General features: G+C 42.9%; 1 protein-coding gene across 1 annotated transcript in view; it reads left to right on the forward strand.

Moving 5' to 3' along the window:
• CACNA2D3 (calcium voltage-gated channel auxiliary subunit alpha2delta 3) overlaps window positions 1–24,066 on the forward strand; it is a 1,003,844-nt gene that overhangs the window by 276,962 nt on the left and 702,816 nt on the right. Inside the window, exon 4 of the mRNA XM_066244394.1 lies at window positions 18,773–18,832. Coding sequence (XP_066100491.1) covers window positions 18,773–18,832 — 60 coding nt within the window. The remainder of the gene's footprint in view (window positions 1–18,772; window positions 18,833–24,066) is intronic.

Here is a 24,066-nt window from a genome sequence, read left to right on the forward strand (position 1 = left end):
TGGAAACAGCCAGAGGCAGTTTGTATGTATCATTATATTGATAACATTATGCTAACTAGTGATTCTCTTCCAGAATTGGAGCAAGCAGTCTCTACCCTGCTATTCCATTTGAAAACATGTGGCTGGGCAGTCAATGAGAACAAATTACAAGGCCTGGGTTATCTGTTAAATTCTTGGGAGTTGTCTGGTTGGATAAGACAAAAGTTATCCCTGATGCAGTTATAGATAAGATCCAAGCATATCCCATGCCCACTACAATAGAACAGTTACAGGAATTCTTAGGATTGTTGGGGTATTGGCAAGCATTTATACCCCATTTGGCTCAGTTACTACGCCCCTTGTACAACCTTATTCTGAAGGGGGTTCGTTGGGATTGGATTGAGCAGGCGCAAGGTTCATTTGCAGCAGCTAAGAGAGCTGTCAAGATGGCACAGGCCTTGAATGTGTTTGATCTGCCAGGTCCTGTGAGCTAGATGTTCATGTAACCTTGGAGGGGTTTGGACGGGGCTTGTGGCAACTGACAGAGTGCTTACGGCAACCTATTGGGTTTTGGTCCCAATTGGGAAACAGTGCTGAAGTTCATTACTCATTAGTGGAAAAGCAGTTGGCAGCTGTGTATGCTGCACTCCTGGCCACTGAGAGTATTACGACCACAATACCAGTTACAGTCAAGACAACATACCCTATTGCAGGATGAGTGAGAGATGGGGTGACCAAACCACGTAGTGGTATGGCTCAAACCTCCACCCTGACCAAGTGGGGTGCCTACCTGCAACAACGCTGTGCTCTTAGCACCAGCCCATTGAGGGTAGAACTGCAGGAAGTCTTGGGTTCAGTCATCTATGCAACCTTAGAGTCAGGTGCAGTTGGGGATCAAGAGGCAGAACCTGAAGTCAGTCCCTACCAGGAAGGGCAAATGCTCATCCCCGAGGATGCCTGGCATACTGATGGTTCCAGCAGGGGCCAACCTGCCAAGTGGATGGCTATAACCTTCCATCCAGCCACTGAGACTATTTGGATGGACACAAGTACAGCCCAGAGCAGCCAATGGGCAGAATTAAGAGTTGTTTGGCTAGCTGCCCATAATGAACCTTCACCTCTGGTGATCTGCCCTGATAACTGGGCTATCTATCATGAACTGACCCTTTGGATTGCTACTTGGCACACTAATCAGTGGATGGTAATGCACTGTCCACTGTGGGATCAGGCCATGTGGCAAGACTTATGGGAAATAGGACACCAGAAGCAGGTGACAGTATACCATGTGTAAAGCCAGTAGCCACAGCCACCATCACAGCCGCCTGGCCCATGCACATTTGCATTGGATTTGGACAGACGGTAATGAAACAATGGAGCCAGGAACTGGTGGGCCATTACCTTTATTCCTAGCTTGCACTCGGTGGGCAAGTAAAAACACACACTGGGCTCCAAAACCCACTCATTCAGTGCTCACTAAGCTACTGCCTTATCCGAGTTTCCTAGGAGCAAAGGTTTCTACCTCATCAGCCTTATTCACCTCTGTTTCCCATCTCCTTCTCTCTGCACAAACTGGCTTCTCCCTCAGCACTCCACCATCTTGGCCGCTTCTCCTGGCTTCCTCCACATGGCCTTTCTGTGTTCTCTCACAGCATGGGCTCCTCCTAGAAAGTAATCACTCTTCTCCCAGAACAACATGATCTCTCTTCCTTTTAAAACCTTTTGGCATGAAAGCCCTCCCCCAACACACATTAATACAATCACGCCCATCCCAAGAAAGAAGGGCAATTAATACTATCACCTGGGTGATGGGCTTCCACATGGGCAGCACCATCTTTAACAAAAGTGAGTATAATATATTTTATCTGCCCAACAGTCCACCCCTATGCTCACTTTACTACCCACAATCTACATCACCAGTATGCCTGTGCAAGGAAATTAGGCACATTACACAAATTACAACAACATTACAAATCATACAATTTCAACAATTACAAAGGTACATTTCACCAGTCTCTGAGCACTTTGCCAAAAGTGCAAAATGTCCTCGGCCTTCTTTCTAGCCATAGGAAAAGCTTCCTAGGGCAGGGGAGGGCCTCCAGCAAAGCCGCCTCCCACCCCCATCAGAGTATTTCACATTCTCCAAAATCCATAAGTCCATCCAGCAATGGAGCCAGTGCTCACTCCGGTCATAGTCCAAGAAATCAGTCCAAGCACACGGGGCCTCAACCACCCCCCTCATTCCTGTCATCCTGGCAGGTCTTACACTGCCCCAAGGAGAAGCACATAGGAGTATGTGGCAATGGCAGTCAGCATTTCCATCTCTGCTCCAGAGAGCATGATGGTGTCCACCCCTTTGTCCCCAAATCGCAGAACTACCAGGGGCATAGCAGGTACTTTTTGCTGCTGGGCTCTCACCTTCTGGAGACTGTGGATTGCAACTCTGGTCCAATTCTCATCCTCCAAAGAGGAACTGAAAACACCAGCTCCCGCTGCTGGGCTCCAGCCCTGGGCTGCCGGCACCCTCTGCTCTGCAGAACTTGCAGCCCTGGCCACCTGCCACTGCTAGCTCTCCACAATGTCCAGGGCAAGCTGCAACTCATGAACCTGTGATTTCTTCTCCAGCGGCTGTTCCATTTCCAGGTGAATCTTGCAAACCTGGTCGGCCTTCTCCTCCAGCACTTCCTCCAGCTCCAGGGTCAGCATCTGTTTCTCCCACATTTGCTCCAGCTCCTTCCACTGCTCGATTTGCAGTGGAAGAGGTCCTGGACAGCCTCTACCAGAGAGCTCTCAGTTTCCTCATGCATGGCTGTAAAAGTCAGCCAGCCTATGGCCCCCAAAAGGACAGCCATGGGGAACCATACTAGCGGCCAGTCCTCTACTTCACCGCTCAAAGGTGGTGGTGGCTCCATAACGATTTGTATCGAATCCTGCCACAGACTATGCCAAATGTAAAGCCAGTATCCATGGCCTCCATCACGGCCACCTAGCCCATGCAGGTTCACATTAGATTCAGACAGACGGTAATGAAATAACAGAGCCAAGAACTGGTGGGCATTACCTTTAATCCTAGCTTGCACTCGCGGGCAAGTAAAACACACACTGGGCTCCAAAACCCACTCATTCAGCGCTCACAAAGCTACTGACTTATTTGAGTTTCCTAGAATCAAAGATTTCTACCTCACCAGCCTTATTCACCTCTATTCCCCATCTCCTTCTCTCTGCACAAAATCTGCACAAACTGGCTTCTCCCTCAGCACTCCGCATCTTGCCTGTCTTTCCTCTCCTCCACGTGGCCTTTCTCTGCTTTCCTTTCTCTGCTCTCTCCTCTAATGCTAATCTCAGGTACCAAGAGAGAGCAAGCTCCCGGTCTGCCCCATTTTTATAGTGTAGAAATCAAAACCTTTAATCCAATATACAAACAAGGAAATCTCTGATACAGTCACTTATCTGAGGCATAAGGAGATTCCTCATGAGAGTGTACCACCCCACATCATGAAGTCAGTCAAGGGTTTAGAGAAAAGCTTAGTCTTAAAACTAAGCCTTAGGCTATAACACCCGGCCTGCTTACAGCCTGTCTCCCACACCCAGTACAAACTATAAGTGAGCAAACATATATATCATATTTACAAACTTATTTGACCAACATCATGTCACAGGGCATGCCCCTTTAGCCCATCTTGGAACTGATGAGGCAGATATGCTGGCAAGGGTGTGATGGCTGGAGGCTGCACCTGCAGGCGACGTGGCACAGTGGCTCCACTGGCGCCTGCTCCATGTGGGACAGAAAACTATGTGGGCTACGGTTAAGGCGTGGAACTTGCCTGTGTCCTATGCAGAGGTACTTGCAGCCTGTGAGCAATGTGCAGTATGTTCCAAGGAGCGCCCTCAGAAACCACTGGTGTCACCTGGACAGGTCCAGAGGGGTCATGTTCCACTGACAAGATGGTAGATAGACATCATTGGGCCCTTACCAAAGTCAGAAGGGTACCAGTATGCAGTCACCTGTGTAGATACTGCCACCAGTCTGCTTGTTGCTTACTTTGCCCGTATCCCTGACCAGAGGGCCGTCATACAGGCTCTGGACCACCTGAGTGCTGCATATGGGAGACCGTTGGTCCTTGAAAGTGACAGTGAAACCCATTTCACTGGTTCAATGGTGAGGCAGTGGGTTCAAGAGCTGGGGGTGGACTAGAAGTACCATGTTCCCTACCACCCCCAGGCTGCTGGTATCATTGAGTGGTATAATGGACTCTTAAAGCAGGGACTGTGACAGGAGGGGGTCACTGGCCCCTTACTGGATGGACACGCCGCTTATGGACAGTACTCCGGATTTTGAATGAGCGACCTCGATGGGGGAGCCCAGCTCCAGTGGAAGCCCTCCTGCATCGGGCAGCTGCCCCCATTCAGTTGCAGATACACACCAAGGACATTTTACTCTTGCCTGCCCCAACAGCCCTCCTTAAAGGCCAACAGCTTCAACGATCTTGGTCCTGGACTGTACAGGCCCCATCTGAGATGGGTGGCCTTATTGGCACCATGGGGAAAGGGGCTAGAGGTGGACCTCCAGTTAACTCCTTGGGCAACCAGCACCTGGCCGCCTAAGGTGCAAGTGTATTATCCCTTGAGTGCTCAGGGGGACAGCATTATGAAGGACACCTCTGTAATTTCTTTATGGCCAATAACGAGTTCTCCTATTTTACTACACATAGAACCAGCAGATCCTGGTGTGCAGGCCAATAAGGTTTGGTATGCCAGCTTGGGCGGCCTCTGTTACCAGCTACTGTGCTGTCTGCAGACAAAACTCTGGCCTGTATTCTGCCAGAAGGAATAGCTTTGCCTCTCTCTCAGTGCCACTGACAGCTCCCTCATTTCACCCTTAGCTGATGATTTGGTAATTCTATTGCTGTAGTTTGCAGTGTCTCTGTTTATGCAATGTACTTCTCTCCTTGCACAGTGACCGTCGTGGGAGATACCTGTGGTTTAGATTGTAAAGTGAGCAGAGGGGGTGGAATGTTGGTCAAATAAGTTTGTAAATATGATTTTTATATTTGCTCTCTTATAGTTTGCATTGGGGACTGGGCAATGCCAGAGATAGCAGTCTGTGAGGTTGCACATTGCCTTCCTGATTGGGAGAGGCCGTTGTCTTGCTAATGTTTACTGGGAGGGAGATTCTGCCCCCACCACCAAGAGGTATAGGAATTTTTTTCTCTTCCTGATCCCTTGCCCTCCTTGGGAAAAGGACGTTTTCTGCTTTTCCCTTGGCTTCTCTTGTGGCTTGCCTGTCTTAGTGAGACACCAATAAACAGAATGGCCCGCCATCCTTCCATGCGGCTGTTTCTTTGTCATCTGCCCTAATTCAATGAGAACCTGCATGTGAATGGCCACAATGGCGGCGGCCCCTGGCCTTGCACATTACTTTCAATCTTTATTGCTATTTTCTCCTGGCCTGCAAAGTTCCTGTTGAGATACCAGCTGATCATCTTATTGGAGCTGCTTTGTAGGTAACTAACCGCTTTTCTCTTGCTGCTTTTAAGGTTCTCTTGTTTCTTTCATGTACAGTGTCAGATGGGTACGAGACTGATCAGGATGGTCACTTAATAAGTTATATAATGTCTAATCATTGGTTTGTACATGTGAAAATAATATAATGTATACCAGCTGAAAAATAAAAAATGATTAAAAACATAAAAAATAGAAACCACTAAAGTCCAAATGTAATTTTTGAATTTGCTCAAGCTATGTAGAATTGCTGATATCCAACTGGTTCTGATTCACAAAGTAGAAGATTTCTGTAACTTAGTAGTTCTCTGGGTCTATTTCACAGTGTAAGAAGGGGGTATGTGTTTGCAGAAAGGGGAACAAGGAGTGTCAGTGCATTGTGCTGAAATGAAGACTCCATCTTGTTTGGTTCTATAAGAGCATCGGAAAGATACAGGACTACAAACTGCGGGGCATGGGTGATGAGGAAGGAGGCTTGTGTGAAGGCAAAGCTTGACGAATGCCAAGAGCAGGCATGGCGTACAAATGAGGCCTTGTGTAGAGACTGAGGGAAGTTACGGTGTTGATCTTAGTTTACTTTTCTGTAAAGTGGATTTAGTCCTTCATTAGCTGTGTCTTTGCTTCATTAAAAAAATCTTCAAAGTTTTTACTACCAGCATGTTTCATATCTCTCTGATTTCATTGTCGTTGTGAAGTAAAGTTATAATTAAGAGTTGAGAGAGGAGTAAGGGTTGAAGCTGAGAGAATAAAGTATATGCATAACTTCCCATCAAAATTCAAACTTTATATGTAATTTCAGTTTATTACATGAGCATTAAAAAAAAGGAGAGGCAGTTTATCCTTTAAGCTAGCTTCTCATGCTTCAAAATTTAAATATGTTAGTCTGGTTCCAGTGGGTGAAAATGTCATTACTTGGGTGCAAGAGGAGGAATGAATGTATGAGAAATAGAGGGGAAAAATAACAAAAAATGAATTTAAGGCACACACACTTCATTCAGAACCAGCCCCTTAGTTTATTAAAAAGCTCCTGCACATAGTGTGATGTCATGAGAGTTGGTTCCCTTACCATCCACATTTTGAGTTGAAACTGCTGTTTTTCTTGAAAATATTGGCAAGGTTCAGAGTATTGGTTTCAGGATATCATTTCTACATTGCAGGAAGAGGTCCTGTTCTGAGGACATTGGAACAAGGGACTTACATAAAATATGTGGGGCCCAAGATTCTGGAAACAGCCTTTCTTTTATTATTCAGATTCAGTCTTCATTTCATTTGAAATCAGCTTCACACCAAGCACATGTGTTTGACTTAACCTTAGAGGAGTAAAAGCCAGTTGGTCCTATTTCCCAGGGTCCTTCAGAAGTTACATGTGACCCAGGCAATTTGGATTTTTTTTTAAGGATCCAAGTATGTTATAAAATGAAGAAATGACAAAACATATTTGAAAGTTGTGGCATATTTTAAATAAGTACATTAACAAATTACTAATAAAGAGTGTCTAAATAATATAATTGAGCTCTTTCCAGGAGAATTAAGGGTACAGTGAAGAAAAATGATCATGCAGCATAGGCTGTGTGGTCCAGGACAGGGATGTTGCTTTAAGTAAATTCCCCTTTCAGCGCTGTAGTTTCTCTGTGATGACTATATGTGTAATCTCTTTAGGAGATAACGTGGAAAGCTAACTTTAAGACCCTTTGCTTTGGAGGCCTGGGGCCATTGGCTTTCTGGCTCCTGGGAAGGGTCCTAGAACTTTCCTGAGCTGGGTCTGCTGGAAGCTCTCCCAGCCAGTTCTTATTATTGCTTTTGTTGCTGTGAGCATGTTTTCATTTTAGAGCCTTACTTCACTCTGCAATCCTTTCCTGCCGTGGCCCCAATCTCTCCCTCCCTCTCTATCTCCCTCTTTCTTTTTCCCTCCCTTAGTTTTTTTAATTCTTTATTTATTTATTTTTAATATGGGAGTCTCTATCAACCTTCCGCCACTCCCACTTCTCTGCTTTCTGCACTCTGGCCCCAGCCCCTACCTCTGCTCTGAAACGGTCTTGCACAGTCACCCTCTCTGGCTCACTCAGTCAGGTTTGAGCAGAAAAACCAAAAACCCTTTAGGCACTCCAAGTAGGCAGGGATTTAATATAGAGAATTAAAAGCTTACTTGATAGTTTGAAAAACTGGAGGCATGAGGGTAAGGGAAGCTGCTGCCTAAGTTCATAGACTCAGAAAGTACCCAGTCGCAGGGAGCCATCACCAATGGCCTCCACTGTCTGTAGACCCAGTGGGTAATTCTCAGGAGGGCATCAGCAAAAGATATCTGCCATCTGCAGATGTCCACGTTCTTGCCCATCACTTCATTTAGAGAATATTGGTGTCTCTTGTTACCTTGCAGATCTCTCAAGAATCTAACCTGAAGCCCTGCCAGCAAGGACACGTAGTCTGCAGGCTTCCAGCCCCTGCCATAGAAGGGACATCACTGATGGTGCTGAGAATCAATTGCCTTCATCCAAAACATACCCTTTATCACCAAACTTTCTGTTGTTGTTTGTAGCTCCTGCCTACCCTTCTTTTCTCAAGTGTTCCTCCCGAGCTCCAGCTCCCTCTCTGACCATTTCTGGATATCTCCTGGGAGCAGTACTGGGTAGTGGCTAATAGCAACAAAGCTAATGATCCTTACTCTGCCTTTTCCCTCATTCTCTAAGTCCCATTGGCCTCCAGGTCTTGCAGAGTCTCATTGCTAAATAACTTTAACATGCCTTCTCTGCAGTCTTTCTCTTTATTGCCATGAATCACCTTTTGATAACTTTAAAAATCTAGATAACTTCAACAATATTAAGCTGCTTAAAACTTTCCATCCTTCTTCCTCATACCCCCCCACCCCACGCGTCAGTCCCTCCTCTAGACCTCCATTCACTGAACCACCCGTCATTGCCTGCTTGTATCATGTTTTCTTTTGCCTTAGGGCCTGTCACCTGCATCCTGGGGTGTCCTTCCTTTGCTTTCTGGGCTAGCTTTTCTCATGCAGGTTTCAACACATCTCCTTATACCCCTTAAGACTGGTCGGACCCCTCAGTGGACGCCCATAGTATCCCTTGCTCCCTCCTCTTGGAACCTCTGTCACATTGAGCTGTGGTTGCCTATTTGTCTCTTTCCCACCCTACACTGTAATGTCCTCAAAGGTAGGAGCTGTGTCTTATAAACTGTGTGTTCCCAGCCAGACATAGCCCCTAGGACACACACAGTGGGATGAAGAGATATTTCACTTGATCCACAGCTATATCTTCAGCGTTGGCCATGTTCCCCTATTACTTTAGCATGAATCAAGTCACCATTTCCTTAGAGTTGGGTAGAGATTGTATCTCTAAGGAGAAGTCATTTGAGTGGCAGAATGAACTGTGAGGAGGGAGCAAACATCTGAGGATCTAGGAAAAGAACATTCTAGGCCAGGAGAACAGCAAGAGTAACAGAGACAAGAATGTGGTGGACCGGGGTCAAAAAGATGGCCTGTGGGGAGGAGGGGGCACTGAAGATGCGGGGTCAGAGCAAAGGGCCTGTGGGGCATGGTCATGATTACTGGGAAGTGATTGAAGGGTTTCAACAGGGGAGTGATGTCATCAGAATTATTCTTAAAAGGCTCCTTCTGGCAGCTGTGTCAAGACTTGATTGTAGGGCGTGGAGAAGAGGCTGAAGACCGGTTAGGAGGCTGGAGTTTCCAGGGGGAGATGGCTGTGGCTTTGATTAGGGCTGTAACCTGAGGTCATGGTGAAAGCAGTAAAGCATAGGCCATATTTTGTAGGGAGAGCCTTCAGGATTCGCTGATGGACTGAGATATTTGTGGAATAAGTGGCATTAAAGCAAGTGGGTTCTCTGCTACAGTCTCTCTTTCAGGCTTATCTCCTTCTAATTTCTTTTTTTCAAAACTGCCAACAGATTCATTTAAAGATGATTTAAATTTCAGAACTGTTCCTGTTGCTTTTATGCCCAATCAGACCTCTTCAACTGCCCAGACCACTGTGCACAGGACATAGTATTGCTTAGCCCTGCTCATTGCCCTTGCTCACCTGAACCTCACTTGCCTGCCTTTTAGCACCCTGTCCCCCAGCACCACTGGCCTTCCCCATTCCAAACCACCTGCCACGCTGTACACATAAGCCTTCTTCCTGGAGCCTTTGCTGTTCGTTCTCTCAGCATTTCTCTGGGCCACTTGGCTGGCTTCCACTCACCCGTTAACTCAGGCTCACTGCTGCACCACTTACGAACTTCCCCCACACTGGTGCCCCATGCCCTGGCAGAGTTATCTGCTCCCTGCTTTGAGTCTTCATAACACTTTAAGCTCTCTGCTCTTTGGTTTCCCCATGTGTAAATTTGGGATGATGTCTGTGCTTTTCTTTCTAGGATGGCTGTGAGGATTAAGTGGGTTAATTGACTGAAACACTTAGAACAGTTTAGCACTAGGATAGGAAGTGTGAAACCCATTAATTGTTTGCTTTTCTCACTGTATGTCACCTCCTAGCGTAGTCATGTCACATTGTCCGTTTTTTTTGCTTTTCCTTCCAACTGAATTATGAATGTGTTGGTCATCTTCCTGGCCCGAGTATCTAGAATATTTCTTCTCACATACTTAAACATCAACATCACTGTTGTCATCATTATTGACGATAATAAGAGCTAACATTAATGGACATTTACTATGTATTAAGAACTTTTGCCCAGCAAATTCTCATTAAGTAGCTGGAGCCAAAATCCGAAGCGAGGTTGTCTGACTGTAGGGCCTGCTTTCTGGACCTCCCAAACCGAAGTTACCTGGTAAACATCTGGAAGGCTGGATAGAAGGAAGGAATAAAAAGAAAATTAAAATAGCTTATTTCTTGTATCAGATTTCAGTAGGTTAAAGTCTGAATGGACATGGAAATTGTTCCTCATCTTTCTACATTCAAGGAGAAAGAGAACTTTTCTTTTCCAGTCATTGTTGTGGCCCAGGGGCTGGCAGCTGCCTGCCTTACTCAGCGCTCCGCCACTCACTGTCCTGCCACGCTCGCCATCCTGCCACACTCACCTTCCTGCCACACTCTAAGCCTCATTGTGCCATCCATCAAAGGAGCTTGTGTTGGCAAACAGCTTACTTATGCTTGTGTCGTGCTGAGGACATCAGTCAAACCTTTCAGTCAAGGCCCTTGCTTCGGTCCATTTTCAGCCTCACTCATCACAGATTTTGCTGCTGAGGCTGAAAAAGAGAGGGGTAGATTCTGAAAACCTGTCCTTAAGGAGCAGGTGCTCAGCCTCGTGTTTGAGAACACAGGGTTTGGAGCCCTTTCCTTGGCAGCAGAATTAGCTTTTCCATAACCTCCATGTAACTGTGAACCTGAGGAGTCCTTCCAAGTTTTCCCCGTGTGAGAGCCAACTGTGGGAGGCACAGACTCTGTGAGGTTTCCTTGCTCCAGTCAAGCTGTGCTGTGTCTGAAAGTCTAGTCTCCTCCCCGCCCCATCGTACTAACAGCTTACACTTGTACGGAATCCTTGAAGGGATGTTTTGTGTGTATGTTCTCATCAAATTCACACACAGAAGTTTAAACTAAAGGTAGTATTTTTTTAGATCATCAGATAAGAAAATCAAAACTTAGAGAGCTAGAGGCAAGCAGCTAGTGAGAAGGATGACTCCCATTCAAAGCCTTGTCCGTAGACTCTGGGACTATTCTGATTTTACTGGGCCATGATGCTTAACACCAGAAGCTTCTTGAGGGCCAAGAGGAAGTCATCTATTTCTTGGTGTCTCACTTGGTTCTTGTTGCTGTTTTGGTTCCTTAATAGGTTCTCACCACATACTTGTTAAACTAGGTTGAACAAAAGTGATGTAAATTTGTTGCTACCACCAGGAACGGAACAGAATTTCTCCATGGGACAGAATTTCTCACCAAGACTCTCCTTAACCTGGCTGTGCCTTAACCTTGTCCTATCTGTTTTATTTTAGACAGATGTTCCTACCTTAGCGAGTTGGACAGTACCTTCAAAGCTCTGCCATTGTGCGTTCCAGTCAAAGTCTCTGAGTAGGTCCTGTTTAGGATGTCATCAAGGGCTGGAACAGAGGTTTCTTCACCACTGTCAGAGCCCTCAGTGATAGATGGTTCCAGTGTGTGAAACAAATGTTTATCCTCAAACTTACATACCGCCATAGTCTTGTTCATCCAGAACTGTCCCCTTGGGGAGTAAGTGACAGTTGCATTGCCCACAAGGGAACTACTTCCGCTATCTCAGAACTGAAGGGTCCTCAGGGGAATTTACAAGGTTTGTGGTTAAATAGACTTGATTTTGATAATAAACTCTAACCATTCCCAGAGGGTTTCATAAGCAGAAGAGCATTCTTTAAAATGCCGGATTATTTGGAAAAATATTTGGGCTGAAATATATGGTTGACTGCTCTTCCGGTCTCTCCCCAGCTGCCTTAGCCCTTGGACGGCTGCTTGAGCAAAGTTTGGTTGTTTCCATCTTCAGTAGCTTTGCAAATGTTGTGCTTTGGCAAATGCAGCTTTAGATGTAAAGCAAGATGACTTTGGTTTGGTCATTTGTGTTGATAACAGGTATTAATTTAATCACCCTCAAATTGGTAACAGGTATCTTCTGTGGAAACAGATAATTTGTTATTGATTATGATCATGTCTCCTGATGTAAACTCTGGGCTTATTTTGTCTTGTGAAAGTCTGGTGTAGACTCATGCATTCTGGAGGAGACAAGAAGGGGAGGAGTAGAAGAAAGGGGGGAGTGCTCCCCATGCACACACGAAATGTGTTTGCTCTATTGTTCCGTTACCTGCTTTCTCTGGAACCTTTATAGATTAGCTTTTATAATCCACTTTGAAATGTGTGTTGTTTTAAAAGCAGAAGCAATCTTTGCAACTTTCAGGCAGAAAGGTCATTTTATACAAAATGTTCATTCGTGTGCAACAAAGCTTATTCTGAAGGAACAAAGAAATAATGAAGACTCCTTAAAAGTTGTTTTTCTCTAAAGAAATGATCATCTTGATAGTTGGTGAATTACATGTACCATTTCTATTGGGTTTGAGAAGTAGAAACATTTGTATCAATAAGGATTACTGAATATTACTCAGCTCTCAGATATGACTCTATTGGCGGCTTTAGCATTTCGGGGTGGGAAAGGGAAGTGTCTTCGATTTCTTCTTGTGTAATCATGTTCATGTCTCCAGGTTATTCCCTTTGCCCTGGATTATCGCCTAATGGTCATTTCATCAATGATGTGGCCTCTGTGTAGGTCTCTCGGATCCAGCTGTTTCCAGAACTTCTTCTAGCCTCTAAAACTTTGTCTACACTATTTGCATAGGCTGGAGCCATCTTTCTACATCTTTCCTTCTGAAAGAACCTCCAATAGATTTAGTGGCTCAGCCTACATGTCACTTCTAGGAAGCTTCCTGACCTACCGTCAATGTTCTTTGTCAGCTATTCCTTCATGTTGAAATAGCTGCTTTCCTTGTGTGTGTCCCTCACCCTTCTGTAAACCACCGCATGCTGCTTCCTGGCTCGCCGGTGGTACCAGCCCCACACTGTGGAGACTCGTCATCCTCCCACTCTAGGAACAAAAGCAGTGAAGAGGAATCCTCACTGTTACAGAGTGATGCAAACTCTATCCTGCGAACAGAAGGGTAGGGGTTTCAGTGACAGAAGGATTGAAAATGTAAATGTGAACATCTTACTTTGTTCTTTAACTTAATGGTTCTTAAACTGTTGTTTTCTGATCAACATACAAGATAGGAGTGTTTGAAATTAGTCCTGGGAACAAATTAACCTCATTTTGTCCAGATTCCCAGAGACATCTCTTGATGTGCTGATGGCATTTAATGAAGGTGGAGATTTTCCATTTTGTTTTTCAAATTCACTGAGTTTGAAATCAGTGAGTAGAGAGAGGATGGGGTTTTCTCTGTCCTCACCTTGTGGATGGTCAGCAGGCAGAGTTTAAACATGATGCCAGGACAGCATGAACCCCACGTACACACTGGTTGTAGCTCTTCCTCCATTAAACTCTAGCCTTCAAAACAAAGGCCACTAGATCTAGTGTGAGGAAAAGATGAACCATGCCACACTTAGTGTAGTTGTGGTCTCCAGTGGCGCAATCAGTTAGCGCCTGGCACTTACACTAGTCTGGTTGCCATGGTGATATTTTCTCTTTGGTCACTCCTTTTGGTTGTTTTTCTGTACATTTAGTTCTTATTGATTTGGTATTAATGACAATTCAAAAACTAGCTTCAAGTTCATCATCAATGAAGCTTAAATCAATGTTAATGGTTATTGATTGTCCTTAGAATCCCCTTAGTTGAACTTAAACAACATTTGAGAAAGAACTGTGTATTTATTCTAGAACAAAAGAGCAACAGAAATCCTGGTATCAGTATTAAATGTGTTGTGTCAAAACATTATGTGGAAACCACTGAACATACTAAGTGCTTTGAAGTCTTCTAATATTCCATTATGACAGCAGTTACAAGCCAATGCTTTTAGCTTTATCACGAGAAATAAAAGCAACCTTTCTTTCCCTTTGGTTTTAATATTTCTTTTGCTTTAAGAATTTTTGTCCATAATGAATCCTCCCCCCAATTTTAGAGATTTTTTAATTTAATTCTTTTTTTTCATTTGTGCACAGTTTGTTCATTCTGATGGAATCAGTAGGAGTCCAGTGGTACGTTACTTTGGTTCCGCGATTACATTTTTCATTACCTTTTCTACTCTCACTGCACATTTCTTTCTATCTTTTTTTCCTGGTAAAGCCACAATGACCAGGGACAAAAATATGAAATACAAACAGAATAAAAAAATCATTTTCTTCTTCTGTTCCAATTTTTACTTTGACTTGGTGTCCTATTTTCCTCCTTCAGAACCATGACAAAGTTTGACCTCTACAATGTCTTTAGTCTTGATTTAATAAATGTTGTAGGGGAGGAGGTGGGAGATAGCGTTCTGGAGCATTGTGGGGATAATGTGGGGTCTTTGTAACAGGAACGAAGATGTGATTTTAAAGGAAATGCTTTAATATCCCTGCCATACCCTTGGCAGTTTTGCCTTTACTATATAACTATAAATACTGTCCATGGTACATGATTTCTTATTTGTAAAGATAGCTTTTTTAAAAATTTATTTCACTAAAAAGGAAGAGTGATTTAGAAATAAAAAGTCAATGAAATGTACATAAACTCATAAATTACAACACTTGCACTAATAGATGCTTTGTTCTAATCCCAGTATACTCCACTATGTTATCATTTTTACTGAGTAAGGAGATGTTGTAGCATTAAAGGGGAAGAGCAGAGAATTTGGCATTGAAGGGGCCAGGGGACCTGTGGACAAAATTGCTGTTTTTCCTTCCCTCAAAGCTCAGTTTGAATACTAGTCTTCAAAGCCATTTTTATTTAAAGTGTTCAGTTTTAATTAAAAACCACAGTCACAATTCTATAAGCCTGTCTTCAGATCCAAAAGGAGAATTCATGCAAGAGAAAATTAACTTATTATTAAAAGCACATTGCCTTTCTAATAGATTATAATAGAGTAACAGTTTTCCTCAGGCTCAGTGGCCATTTTTTATATAATTACTAAAATATTAGCATGTTTAAATTGATTTTTCTAACCTGCAAGTGATAATCAAACTTATTTTTTAAAACATACTTAATTTGAATTAGATGATAGGGATATTTGTACAGGAAAGTCACGTTGCAGGCTGTTATTTTTTACTGGCAAGCATCAGAGTTGAAAGTGGAGTTGTCTTAATTTTTTTTAAATGGTAATTCAATTTATTTTTTGTTTTATTAACAGTAGGAACTTCTGTCCCCAGGTCTCTGTTTTAGGCAAATTTATGGCACATGGTTTTCTTCCTAGAGAGTATTTCTTTTAACTCATTTATCTTTATAAGACTGTTTCAGAGGAAAGATCAACTATCCTTTGTTCTTTTCAAAAAGTACATAGTTCTTGATGTACTGCTTGTCATTGCCATTGTGCATAATGGCTGGGTCTATTCTTGAGGGTGTCTGAATTCTCTTAAGCCTATCTCCCAATGATTTCAGAGAGCAGGTTGGGATAACCCATAGTTGATTGCAGGAAGGGTATATCTTTTCAAAGAGCTCTGTTCCAAAGTCCTTATTTGTTGCACATGAGACAACTATTATGTGTAGTTTTTTCTGAAAATTTTTCCCCCTAAAGCTTTATAGTGAGCATGATGGGAAATATCTTCATGGAAATGAGTGTGTGAGATAAGTTAAAAAAACATGCAGCAACTCTAACTTGAATATGATCATTAAAAACTGGCCAGTCCCCGGCGCTGGGGATGGCTCCTTGGCCTCTGCCCCAGGCACTAGAGTGGCTCTGGTCGCAACAGAGCGATGCCCCAGAGGGGCAGAGCATCTCCCCCTGGTGGGCAGAGCGTCGCCCCCTGGTGGGCATGCCGGGTGGATCCCGGTCAGGCGCATGCGGGAGTCTGTCTGACTGTCTCTCCCAGTTTCTAGCTTCAGGAAGAAAAAAAAAAAAAAACTGGCCAGAGAGGTTCAAATTCCCATGTACTCACTGCAACACACAGAAACAGTGTTCTGGCTAATCTCAGTAATTACTACAATGTTATTAAACTGTTTCCAGTGTGTTACCTTCTTGCGTTGCCATGCCCTATGTCTTGCATTGTAGCATTTGTGGTTGAAATACATTTCATGTTATGTTATATTTGGACATGTTATATGGTATGTATGATATACATACACACTAATATAAAGAAAATGCATTTTATGCTATACTCTTTCATAATAATTTCAGTTTGCATATCATATCCTTTTTCTCTTATTTGTGGTCCTACACTGCTTTTGTGTTTTTGTGAATTTCCGATTCTTCACTTTTTCCCCAATATTATCTATCTTGGTCATTGTGAGATTAGTTTGTTCCTATCTTTTGATCATTTATACATTTCATTGACATTTCTGGATTCTCAGAATGCTTAGACACTATGAAAAAACAACTTCTATGTGTTTAAGTAAATACATAATCAAAAGGCATGACTTTTTTGATAATGTAACTGTTCAGACAAGTGTAATATTTGTACACACTCAATATATAACTGATTTTATGAAACATGAATACAAATTTTAAATCTATTACAAAGATTAAGAGAATAAGCTCTCACAAACAAATGGATTTGTAACATCACTGCCTGTCACTCATCTGTCTGGGTCACACTGATACATTTATAAATTGGGTCTTGTGATCCCTGACAAGCTTCATTGACTGGGATGATTCCAAGAAACCATGACCCATTGAAAGCTGACCCAATGCGAGCTTGGGGCCAACATATCCAATCTACATAGATAGTATCTCTTCTTTTTCTTTTTCTCTGTTTCTCATTCTCTCCATGTTACGCTCTCTTCTGTAAAATATTTTATGTCTTATAGTAAAAATACATATGTACACAGATTTAAAAAAGTTAAATGAGAGTTGAGAAACCTTGGAGGATTGGTGGAGCTCATTAAACAGGGCATCAGGGCTGTGGGAAGGTCTGAGATAAGCAGGTGTTTTTAGCCAGTGGTTCTCAAAGTGTTGGAATGTCACAATCAATTGGAAAACTTCGGACTCTGCAGGTCTGGGGTGGGGCCTGAGAATGTGCATTTCTAACAAGTTCTCAGGCAAAACAATTGCTGCCAATAGGGGGCTACACTTTGAGAACCAGCTCTCTATGCTCACCTCTTCATGACCTTGAGTTGAAGAAACTAGGCCCAGAGAGGGGAAGGAACTTGCCAAGGTCTCATGACTCTAATGGGTTGCATCATGGCTAGGATTAGAACTCGGTCTTCTGTCTCTGGCCCTGCCATGTTTCCTGAGGTCAGTTCTTTGGCCAGAGAAGGAAAAGCTCCTTCCTGACTCTGAGAAGGGAGTGTGGGAAGCCAGATGTGCCAGCCCACCCAGATTTTTGTGTGTAGACAGCACTGTCTCTGGCTGGTCTATCTCTTTCTTTGAACACCCTCATGGAGATGGGGGCTTTGATGCTCTACAATAGAGCCTAAAGTTACACCAGGGGATTCAGCCTCTTCATTTCAATGTCCAATTTAATAATTATTCATAGAACATTTCTCTGTGGGTTTGCAATCATTTAGAGATTAATACTAATATCATCATTTTTTGAAACATGGCTTTTTAAATTCAGGTCTGTATTGTGTGAAGAAAAAACAAGTTAAAGGCAGCATAGGCTACAAAAATTAACCATAGGAAGAACAGAAATTGTTAAATTTTTATTTGGATCTAAAGGTTTTGCTCTTAGTTCAATGAAATCTCAGTGGACTATTATTTAACTAAATGAGGTTTCTGCAATATCTTCTAACCTAGTGTTTTTCAACTGCTGGTCTGGGACCAGTCCACCAGAAAGTTTGTATTAGTTCACAAAAGAGTTAACTACCCTGATGTTGTATGAAGATATTGATCCAATGATCTTAGTCAAATTTGCTTATGCTCCAGAGTAATTTCTGCCTCAGTGGTCCCCAAAATAATTCTCCTATTTTCACCAGTCCCCAAAGGTAAAAAGCTTGAAAGTCACTGTTCTAACCCATATTTTCATAGTGAGAAATAACTTCTTGGCAAATTCAAATTAAAGTAAAATGATTTTAGTTGCTGAGTAATTGTTAAATGGGATTTCATTATATTGTTTTCATAAGAATATGAATTAGTTGAATTTAGTTGGCTAAGAAGAATAATTGTGTATTTTATAGGTACTGCTTATTGATTTAATTTAAGTGATTTTATTATTGGGATGCAGATTGTCAAAATGGCATTGATGTACCATAACATTCAAATAACTGTCACCTAATAATTACATACTAGAACTGAGTGCAGAAAGAATTGACCTTGAATGATGTAGGCAATTAAAATAAGTAGTATTTTCCAAACCATTGGGGAAGTTAGCCCACTTAAAGTTGTACTCAATTCAGCTCAATAAATTTTCTCTAAAGTCCTTCTCTACCTAAGGAATGCACTTCTCTAGTGCAGTCCATATCAGGCCTCAAGAGCGACTGTCTTTGAATTGTTACAAATATGGATGCAACATGTGTGCCTTTATACACACATAACAATAAATATTTATTAGAATAATTATAGTTGAATATTGAAGGCAAAAACTAGATTTTGACACTGATATTACTATTTTTATGGGAGCGGGAGCAGCAGTCACAATGAACATGCCATGATATAATCATTTGGAGGCAATGGAGAAAGCTCAGTCTTTTCACGTTGTTGAAATGGGGTCCACATTGTTGAAATGTAATGCTTCTCATTGCTTTCTCTCTTTTCAGCGTCTGGTGGAGGCTGCTGAAGAAGCACACCTGAAACATGAATTCGATGCAGACTTGCAGGTAACTGATTCTAGTTTGAGTTAAATCCTTTTCTCGGTTTGCTGCCAAGGGAGAAACACTAGGTGTACCAGGAATACCGGTTTCAGTGGTGGGGAATGAACGGTTTTTAGAGGATGATCCGGAGTTGGAAGAAATGTGCCTATTTTTTTGATAAGACCAGATAGTGGTCCTCCACCATTTTCCACCGTGGTAGTTGCAATGGGTGATAATAACACATGTCATGAATATAACCAGATTTTGATGAATTCCTCTCCAGTTCTGGGGTAGTTAATTAGTCAACTGACAATAAGCACCAGAGCATGTAATGGTTATTGATAAGATAGATAGCAGAGTAGAGACACTTCCTTCGGTGCATTTTAAATTATTGAGAGCAATGTGGTGATGAATCTAACGTTATTTATTCTTTTTTTTTTTTTAAGTGAGAGGAGGGGAGATAATGAGACAGACTCCTGCATGCACCCTGACTGGGATCCACTCAGGCACTGCCATCTGGGGCTGATGCTCAAATTCATTGAGCTATTATTTTTAGACCTGAGCCTGACCAACCAGGCTATCCTCAGCACCCAGGGCCAAGGCTCATACCAATCAAGCCACTGACTATGGGAGGGGAAGAGGGAGAGAAGGGAGAGAGGAAGGGGGCGAGGAGCAGGTGGTCACTTCTCTTGTGTGCCCTGATAGAGGATTGAACCTGGGACGTCCATATGCCAAGCTGATGCTCTATCCACTGAGCAAACCGGCTCAAAATTAAATCATTTGCAGATGTGGGATTTGAACATCTACTTAAATAAATTTCTTGTAGTAGATCTCATACCTAATCATGGTACACCTGTATTTGACAAGGCTTTTGATGTTGTCTTGTATAGAGAAAACCTAATAAAAGGCAACAAGTGGGTTGAATAATTCTTGGAGGTTCCTTTGGGTCCCTCCTGAAGGAAATTTTATCTGTATTGTCATTTTGAGGTCTGTGGCTTTTTCTAACTACTAGAAAAACTGAGTGAATCTTAATTTTTAAGTCTGTGCTTTTAGTGGCACGTAATCACCATTAGGAAACAGTATTAGTTTTACTATGTTTTTATTTATAGGGAAAAGTTAAAGACAGATATAAATCTTGAAACACAAAAAAAGATAGTGATATCTAAGATAATCTTTGGCTGTATCTCTGTCCTGTGGATGTACCTCTTGTCATCATCACTATCTATAATTTCTTTTTTTGCTTTGTGGATAAAAGAATGAACACTCATATAGGATAATTGAGACAAGTTTAACCCTTTGAATAGTGAGTTTTACGTTAACCCCTTGAGTGAGGATGCGCATGAACGTTGGTACTACTCTCAAAGGATTAATGAAGGGAATATTTACAAATGTGTGGTAAATGAAACCAACAAGTGATAGTGTCATACCCCAGGGCAAGCCACACTTCTGGCCTGGAGGAGCCAGGAGACAGAGTAGTTTCCAAAAGCCAGGGAGAATAGCTATATGGAAAGGGCCCTTGACAAAGGGCTGCAGTGATGGTGATCTGGAAGTTTTTTGGGGAAGTACCCTAAAAACAATCTCTAGCCTCTGATTTATTGCTGATACCCAACATTGGCTGAACCTAACTGTTGGTGTAGTTGATTTCTTTCAGCCTTCCAAGGCATGGCACTGAGTGGAGAAGGGTGAAGAATAGATCTAGATGAAGGGGAAGCAGAAAATATCAAACCTCCCATCGAGCAGTCATCTTCAGGCTTAGTTACTAACATATGAAGCAAATAGAGCCAGGAATATAGCCAAGCACAAGAAGTTGCTGGGGGAGGTGGAGACATTCTTGGCATTGTTGGTAACATTGGGCGAGGAATGATGAGCAGCGTCACAAGAGAAAGAGTACAGTAGTCAGATGAATGTAGCAAGAAGCATCTTGCCTTCCTATAACCACAACCGTGTGGTGGCACCAGGAAGATCCAGCAGTCATTTACTGGTCACATTTAACTTTGGCCTCCTCTTCAGAGGGTTTGGATTTCCTAGAGTGGGCCGGAGGGATTTAATGGAAGCATGAGGAAGCATGTTTGTGAGACGATTGTAAGGACCTCTTGAATGTATTGCCAAGGGAAATTGTCTTGTCCTCAGGAGTTCCTGAGGCCTTTTCAGGAATTCTGGTACTAAATGACAGAAACTCTACTTAGAGTATAACATTGAGTAAAATAAGAATCCATGAGTCCACTCTGATAAATAAACAGATATATAAAAAGATAAATACATACATAAGTAAAAGAGAAGGGAAACTCTTACAGTGGCATGCCAACTAATAAATATAGAAGAAATGATAACGTTAGAAAATGATGGTATGAACAGATTCAGACAAGAATCTTCGATGAATGCTAAAACTAGCAAGTGGAAGTTTGATGAACATTGGCAATCTTACAGCACTCACCCTCAAATTACTTATTAATTACAAAGGAGAAAATAGCAGCTCTTATGGAAAAAACAGGCGGACACGATCTTGAACAGGTCATCAAAGTTAACATCATCAGTGATGAGTCAAATGACATCAAGAGCCTCCAGATGTGCTGACCAGGATGAATGGAATGTCGCTTATGTAGAATTCTCACGTTGTGTCCAAAATGTGTAATCTGAATCTAATCGTGATAAAACATCAGAGGAATATGGATTAAGGAACATTTCACAAAGTAACTGGCTGGGCTCTTCAAAAATGTCAAGGTCAAGAAAGACAAAGAATCATTGAGGACTTGTTCCAGACTAAAGGACGTTAAAGACACATGACAACTGAAGGCAACGTGTGATCTTTTTTTTTTTTTTTTAATTTTTTAAAAATTTTTGCCTAACCTGTGGTGGCACAGTGGATAAAGCGTCAACCTGGAAACACTGAGGTTGCCGGTTCAAAACCCTGGCTTGCCTGGTCAAGGCACATATGGGAGTTGATGCTTCCTGCTCCTCCCCCTTCTTTCTCTCTCTCTCTCTCTCTCTCTCTCTCTCTCTCTTCCCCTCTCCTCTCTAAAATAAAAAAATAAAAATAAATAAAAATTATTTATTTATTTATTTTTACAGGGACAGAGAGAGAGTGTCAGAGAGAGGGATAGATAGGGACAGACAGACAGGAACGGAGAGAGATGAGAAGCATCAATCATCAGTTTTTCGTTGGGACTCCTTAGTTGTTCATTGATTGCTGTCTCATATGTGCCTTGACCATGAGCCTTTAGCAGACTGAGTAACCCCTTGCTCGAGCCAGTGACCTTGGGTCCAAGCTGGTGAGCTTTTTTTGGCTCAAGCCAGATGAGCCCGCGCTCAAGCTGGCAACCTCGGGGTCTCGAACCTGGGTCCTTCCACATCCCAGTCTGACGCTCTATTCACTGCGCCACCACCTGGTCAGGCTACAACGTGTGATCTTAAACTGGATTCTGAACCAGAAACAGAGGCTTGAATGTCAACTGTGCATTAGATAACAATATTACATCAGTGTTGAATTTCCTGGTTTTGATTCTTGTATTGTGGTTATGTAAGAGAATGTTTCTGTTCATGGGTTTTTCTAGACTAAACATTTGGATCTATTGGTCCAATTGGAAGCAGTGGGTTTGCAGGAAAGCAAGAAAAGGTTCTTGGAAGTCAGGATTATTTTGGAAAATCTGGTATTTATGGCTCGCATTGTCAATTTTATTCTGAGATCAATGGTCTAGTAAAGGTAGGTGGACAGAGAGGGAATGCTTTTATTGACTTTTGGGGATTTTATTGTTCAGCAGAGGAAAAGTGTCCTGTGGTTTAGCTCAGCTAACTTAGAGCTGCTCTCTTTTGTTTGTCGGGAGCTGTTATCTTCCAAGAGTGTTCTGACTTCCTTTCTATTATTGAAGCTTTACAATAAAATCCGGGTGTAGCACAAGGGATTCCTTGTCAGATGTGATGCTGAAAACACAAACGCAGCATTGGCATCTCTTGAAAAATAAACTAGAGGACAAGAAAATGAGTCTCTGGAGTGTTACAGCTTTTGTTGTCTTGGGAACAAGGATAGGGAGCCTGTTTTTTCCTCCCAAGTTGTCTGTTTTGTACACAAGAAATACCAGAGGCCACAGTTGTGGTCTGAACACAAGGGTGGATGTTGTAATAATCTGTCAGTATAACAGAGTATCATTCACTACCTGGACCTTAGACCTTCGTGAAATCTTCTCTGGCTCAGAGTAAACCGTGTGCTCTCCTGTGGACACCTGTGAAAGAGAGGCCTTCCGGAGGATGGATGTGCACTGAAGAATGCCTGTCTGCTTGGATGAGGGTTCTGAAGCTGCAAAGCATCGATGCTATTAAGCACAGTCTGTTAACAGCTTGGGCGTCAGCCCTGTTGCTATTGCTGGGGTAGCAGGTCTGTGTATGGGCTTGGAGTTTATTGCTACAGTGGTCCATTAGAGCTGATCAATTGTTAATCTGGGTTCCACTGACCTCTTGGCAACCCCTGTCAGTGGGTTGTTTTTTATCAAAAAAATTCCAGATGACCATCTGCTCACCATGAAATAATGCTGAGGAGGTCTCTGCATTCTTAGCTCAGGAAGAGCAGAGGGAGCTGGGAGCCTTTTTTCTTTTAGGAAAAAAAGTGGGTTTTTGTTGTTGTTTTTTTGTATTTTTCTGAAGTTGTAAACAGGGAGGCAGTCAGACAGACTCCCACATGTGCCCAACCGGGATCCACCCGGCACGCCCACCAGGGGGCGATGCTCTGCCCATCTGGGGCGTTGCTCTGTTGCAACCAGAGCCGTTCTAGCACTTGAGGCAGAGGCCATAGGGCCATCCTCAGCACCTGGGCCAACTTTGCTCCAATGATGCTTTGGCTGCAGGAGGGGAAGAGAGAGACCGAGAGGAAGGAGAAGGGGAGGGGTGGAGAAGCAGATGGGTGCTTCTCCTGTGTGCCCTGGCCGGGAATCAAACCCGGGACTCCTGCACGCCAGGCCGACGCTCTACCACTGAGCCAACCGGCCAGGGCCTCTTTTAGGAAAAAAAAGTTTTTATGAAATTTCCTAAACTGTGTAGCTTCAAGTTATATGGTCTCAGCACCCCTGCTCCCAAAAGAGCAGAGAGGTGATGGATCTGGCTGTTCTTTTACTTCAGCGGAGTTTCTATGCCATTGCACCATCATGTGCTTGAGAAGTGAAGAATGTGATTTTCACTGGTGGAATCATCAAAAGTAATCACAATAAAGTTATGCCACCTTTACTGTCAGAACTTTATTTTTTGTTGCCCCTTTCAGAGGCTTAACTCTTTCC

This window comes from Saccopteryx bilineata, chromosome 10, assembly GCF_036850765.1.
Source record: "Saccopteryx bilineata isolate mSacBil1 chromosome 10, mSacBil1_pri_phased_curated, whole genome shotgun sequence".
Lineage (NCBI taxonomy): Eukaryota > Metazoa > Chordata > Mammalia > Chiroptera > Emballonuridae > Saccopteryx > Saccopteryx bilineata.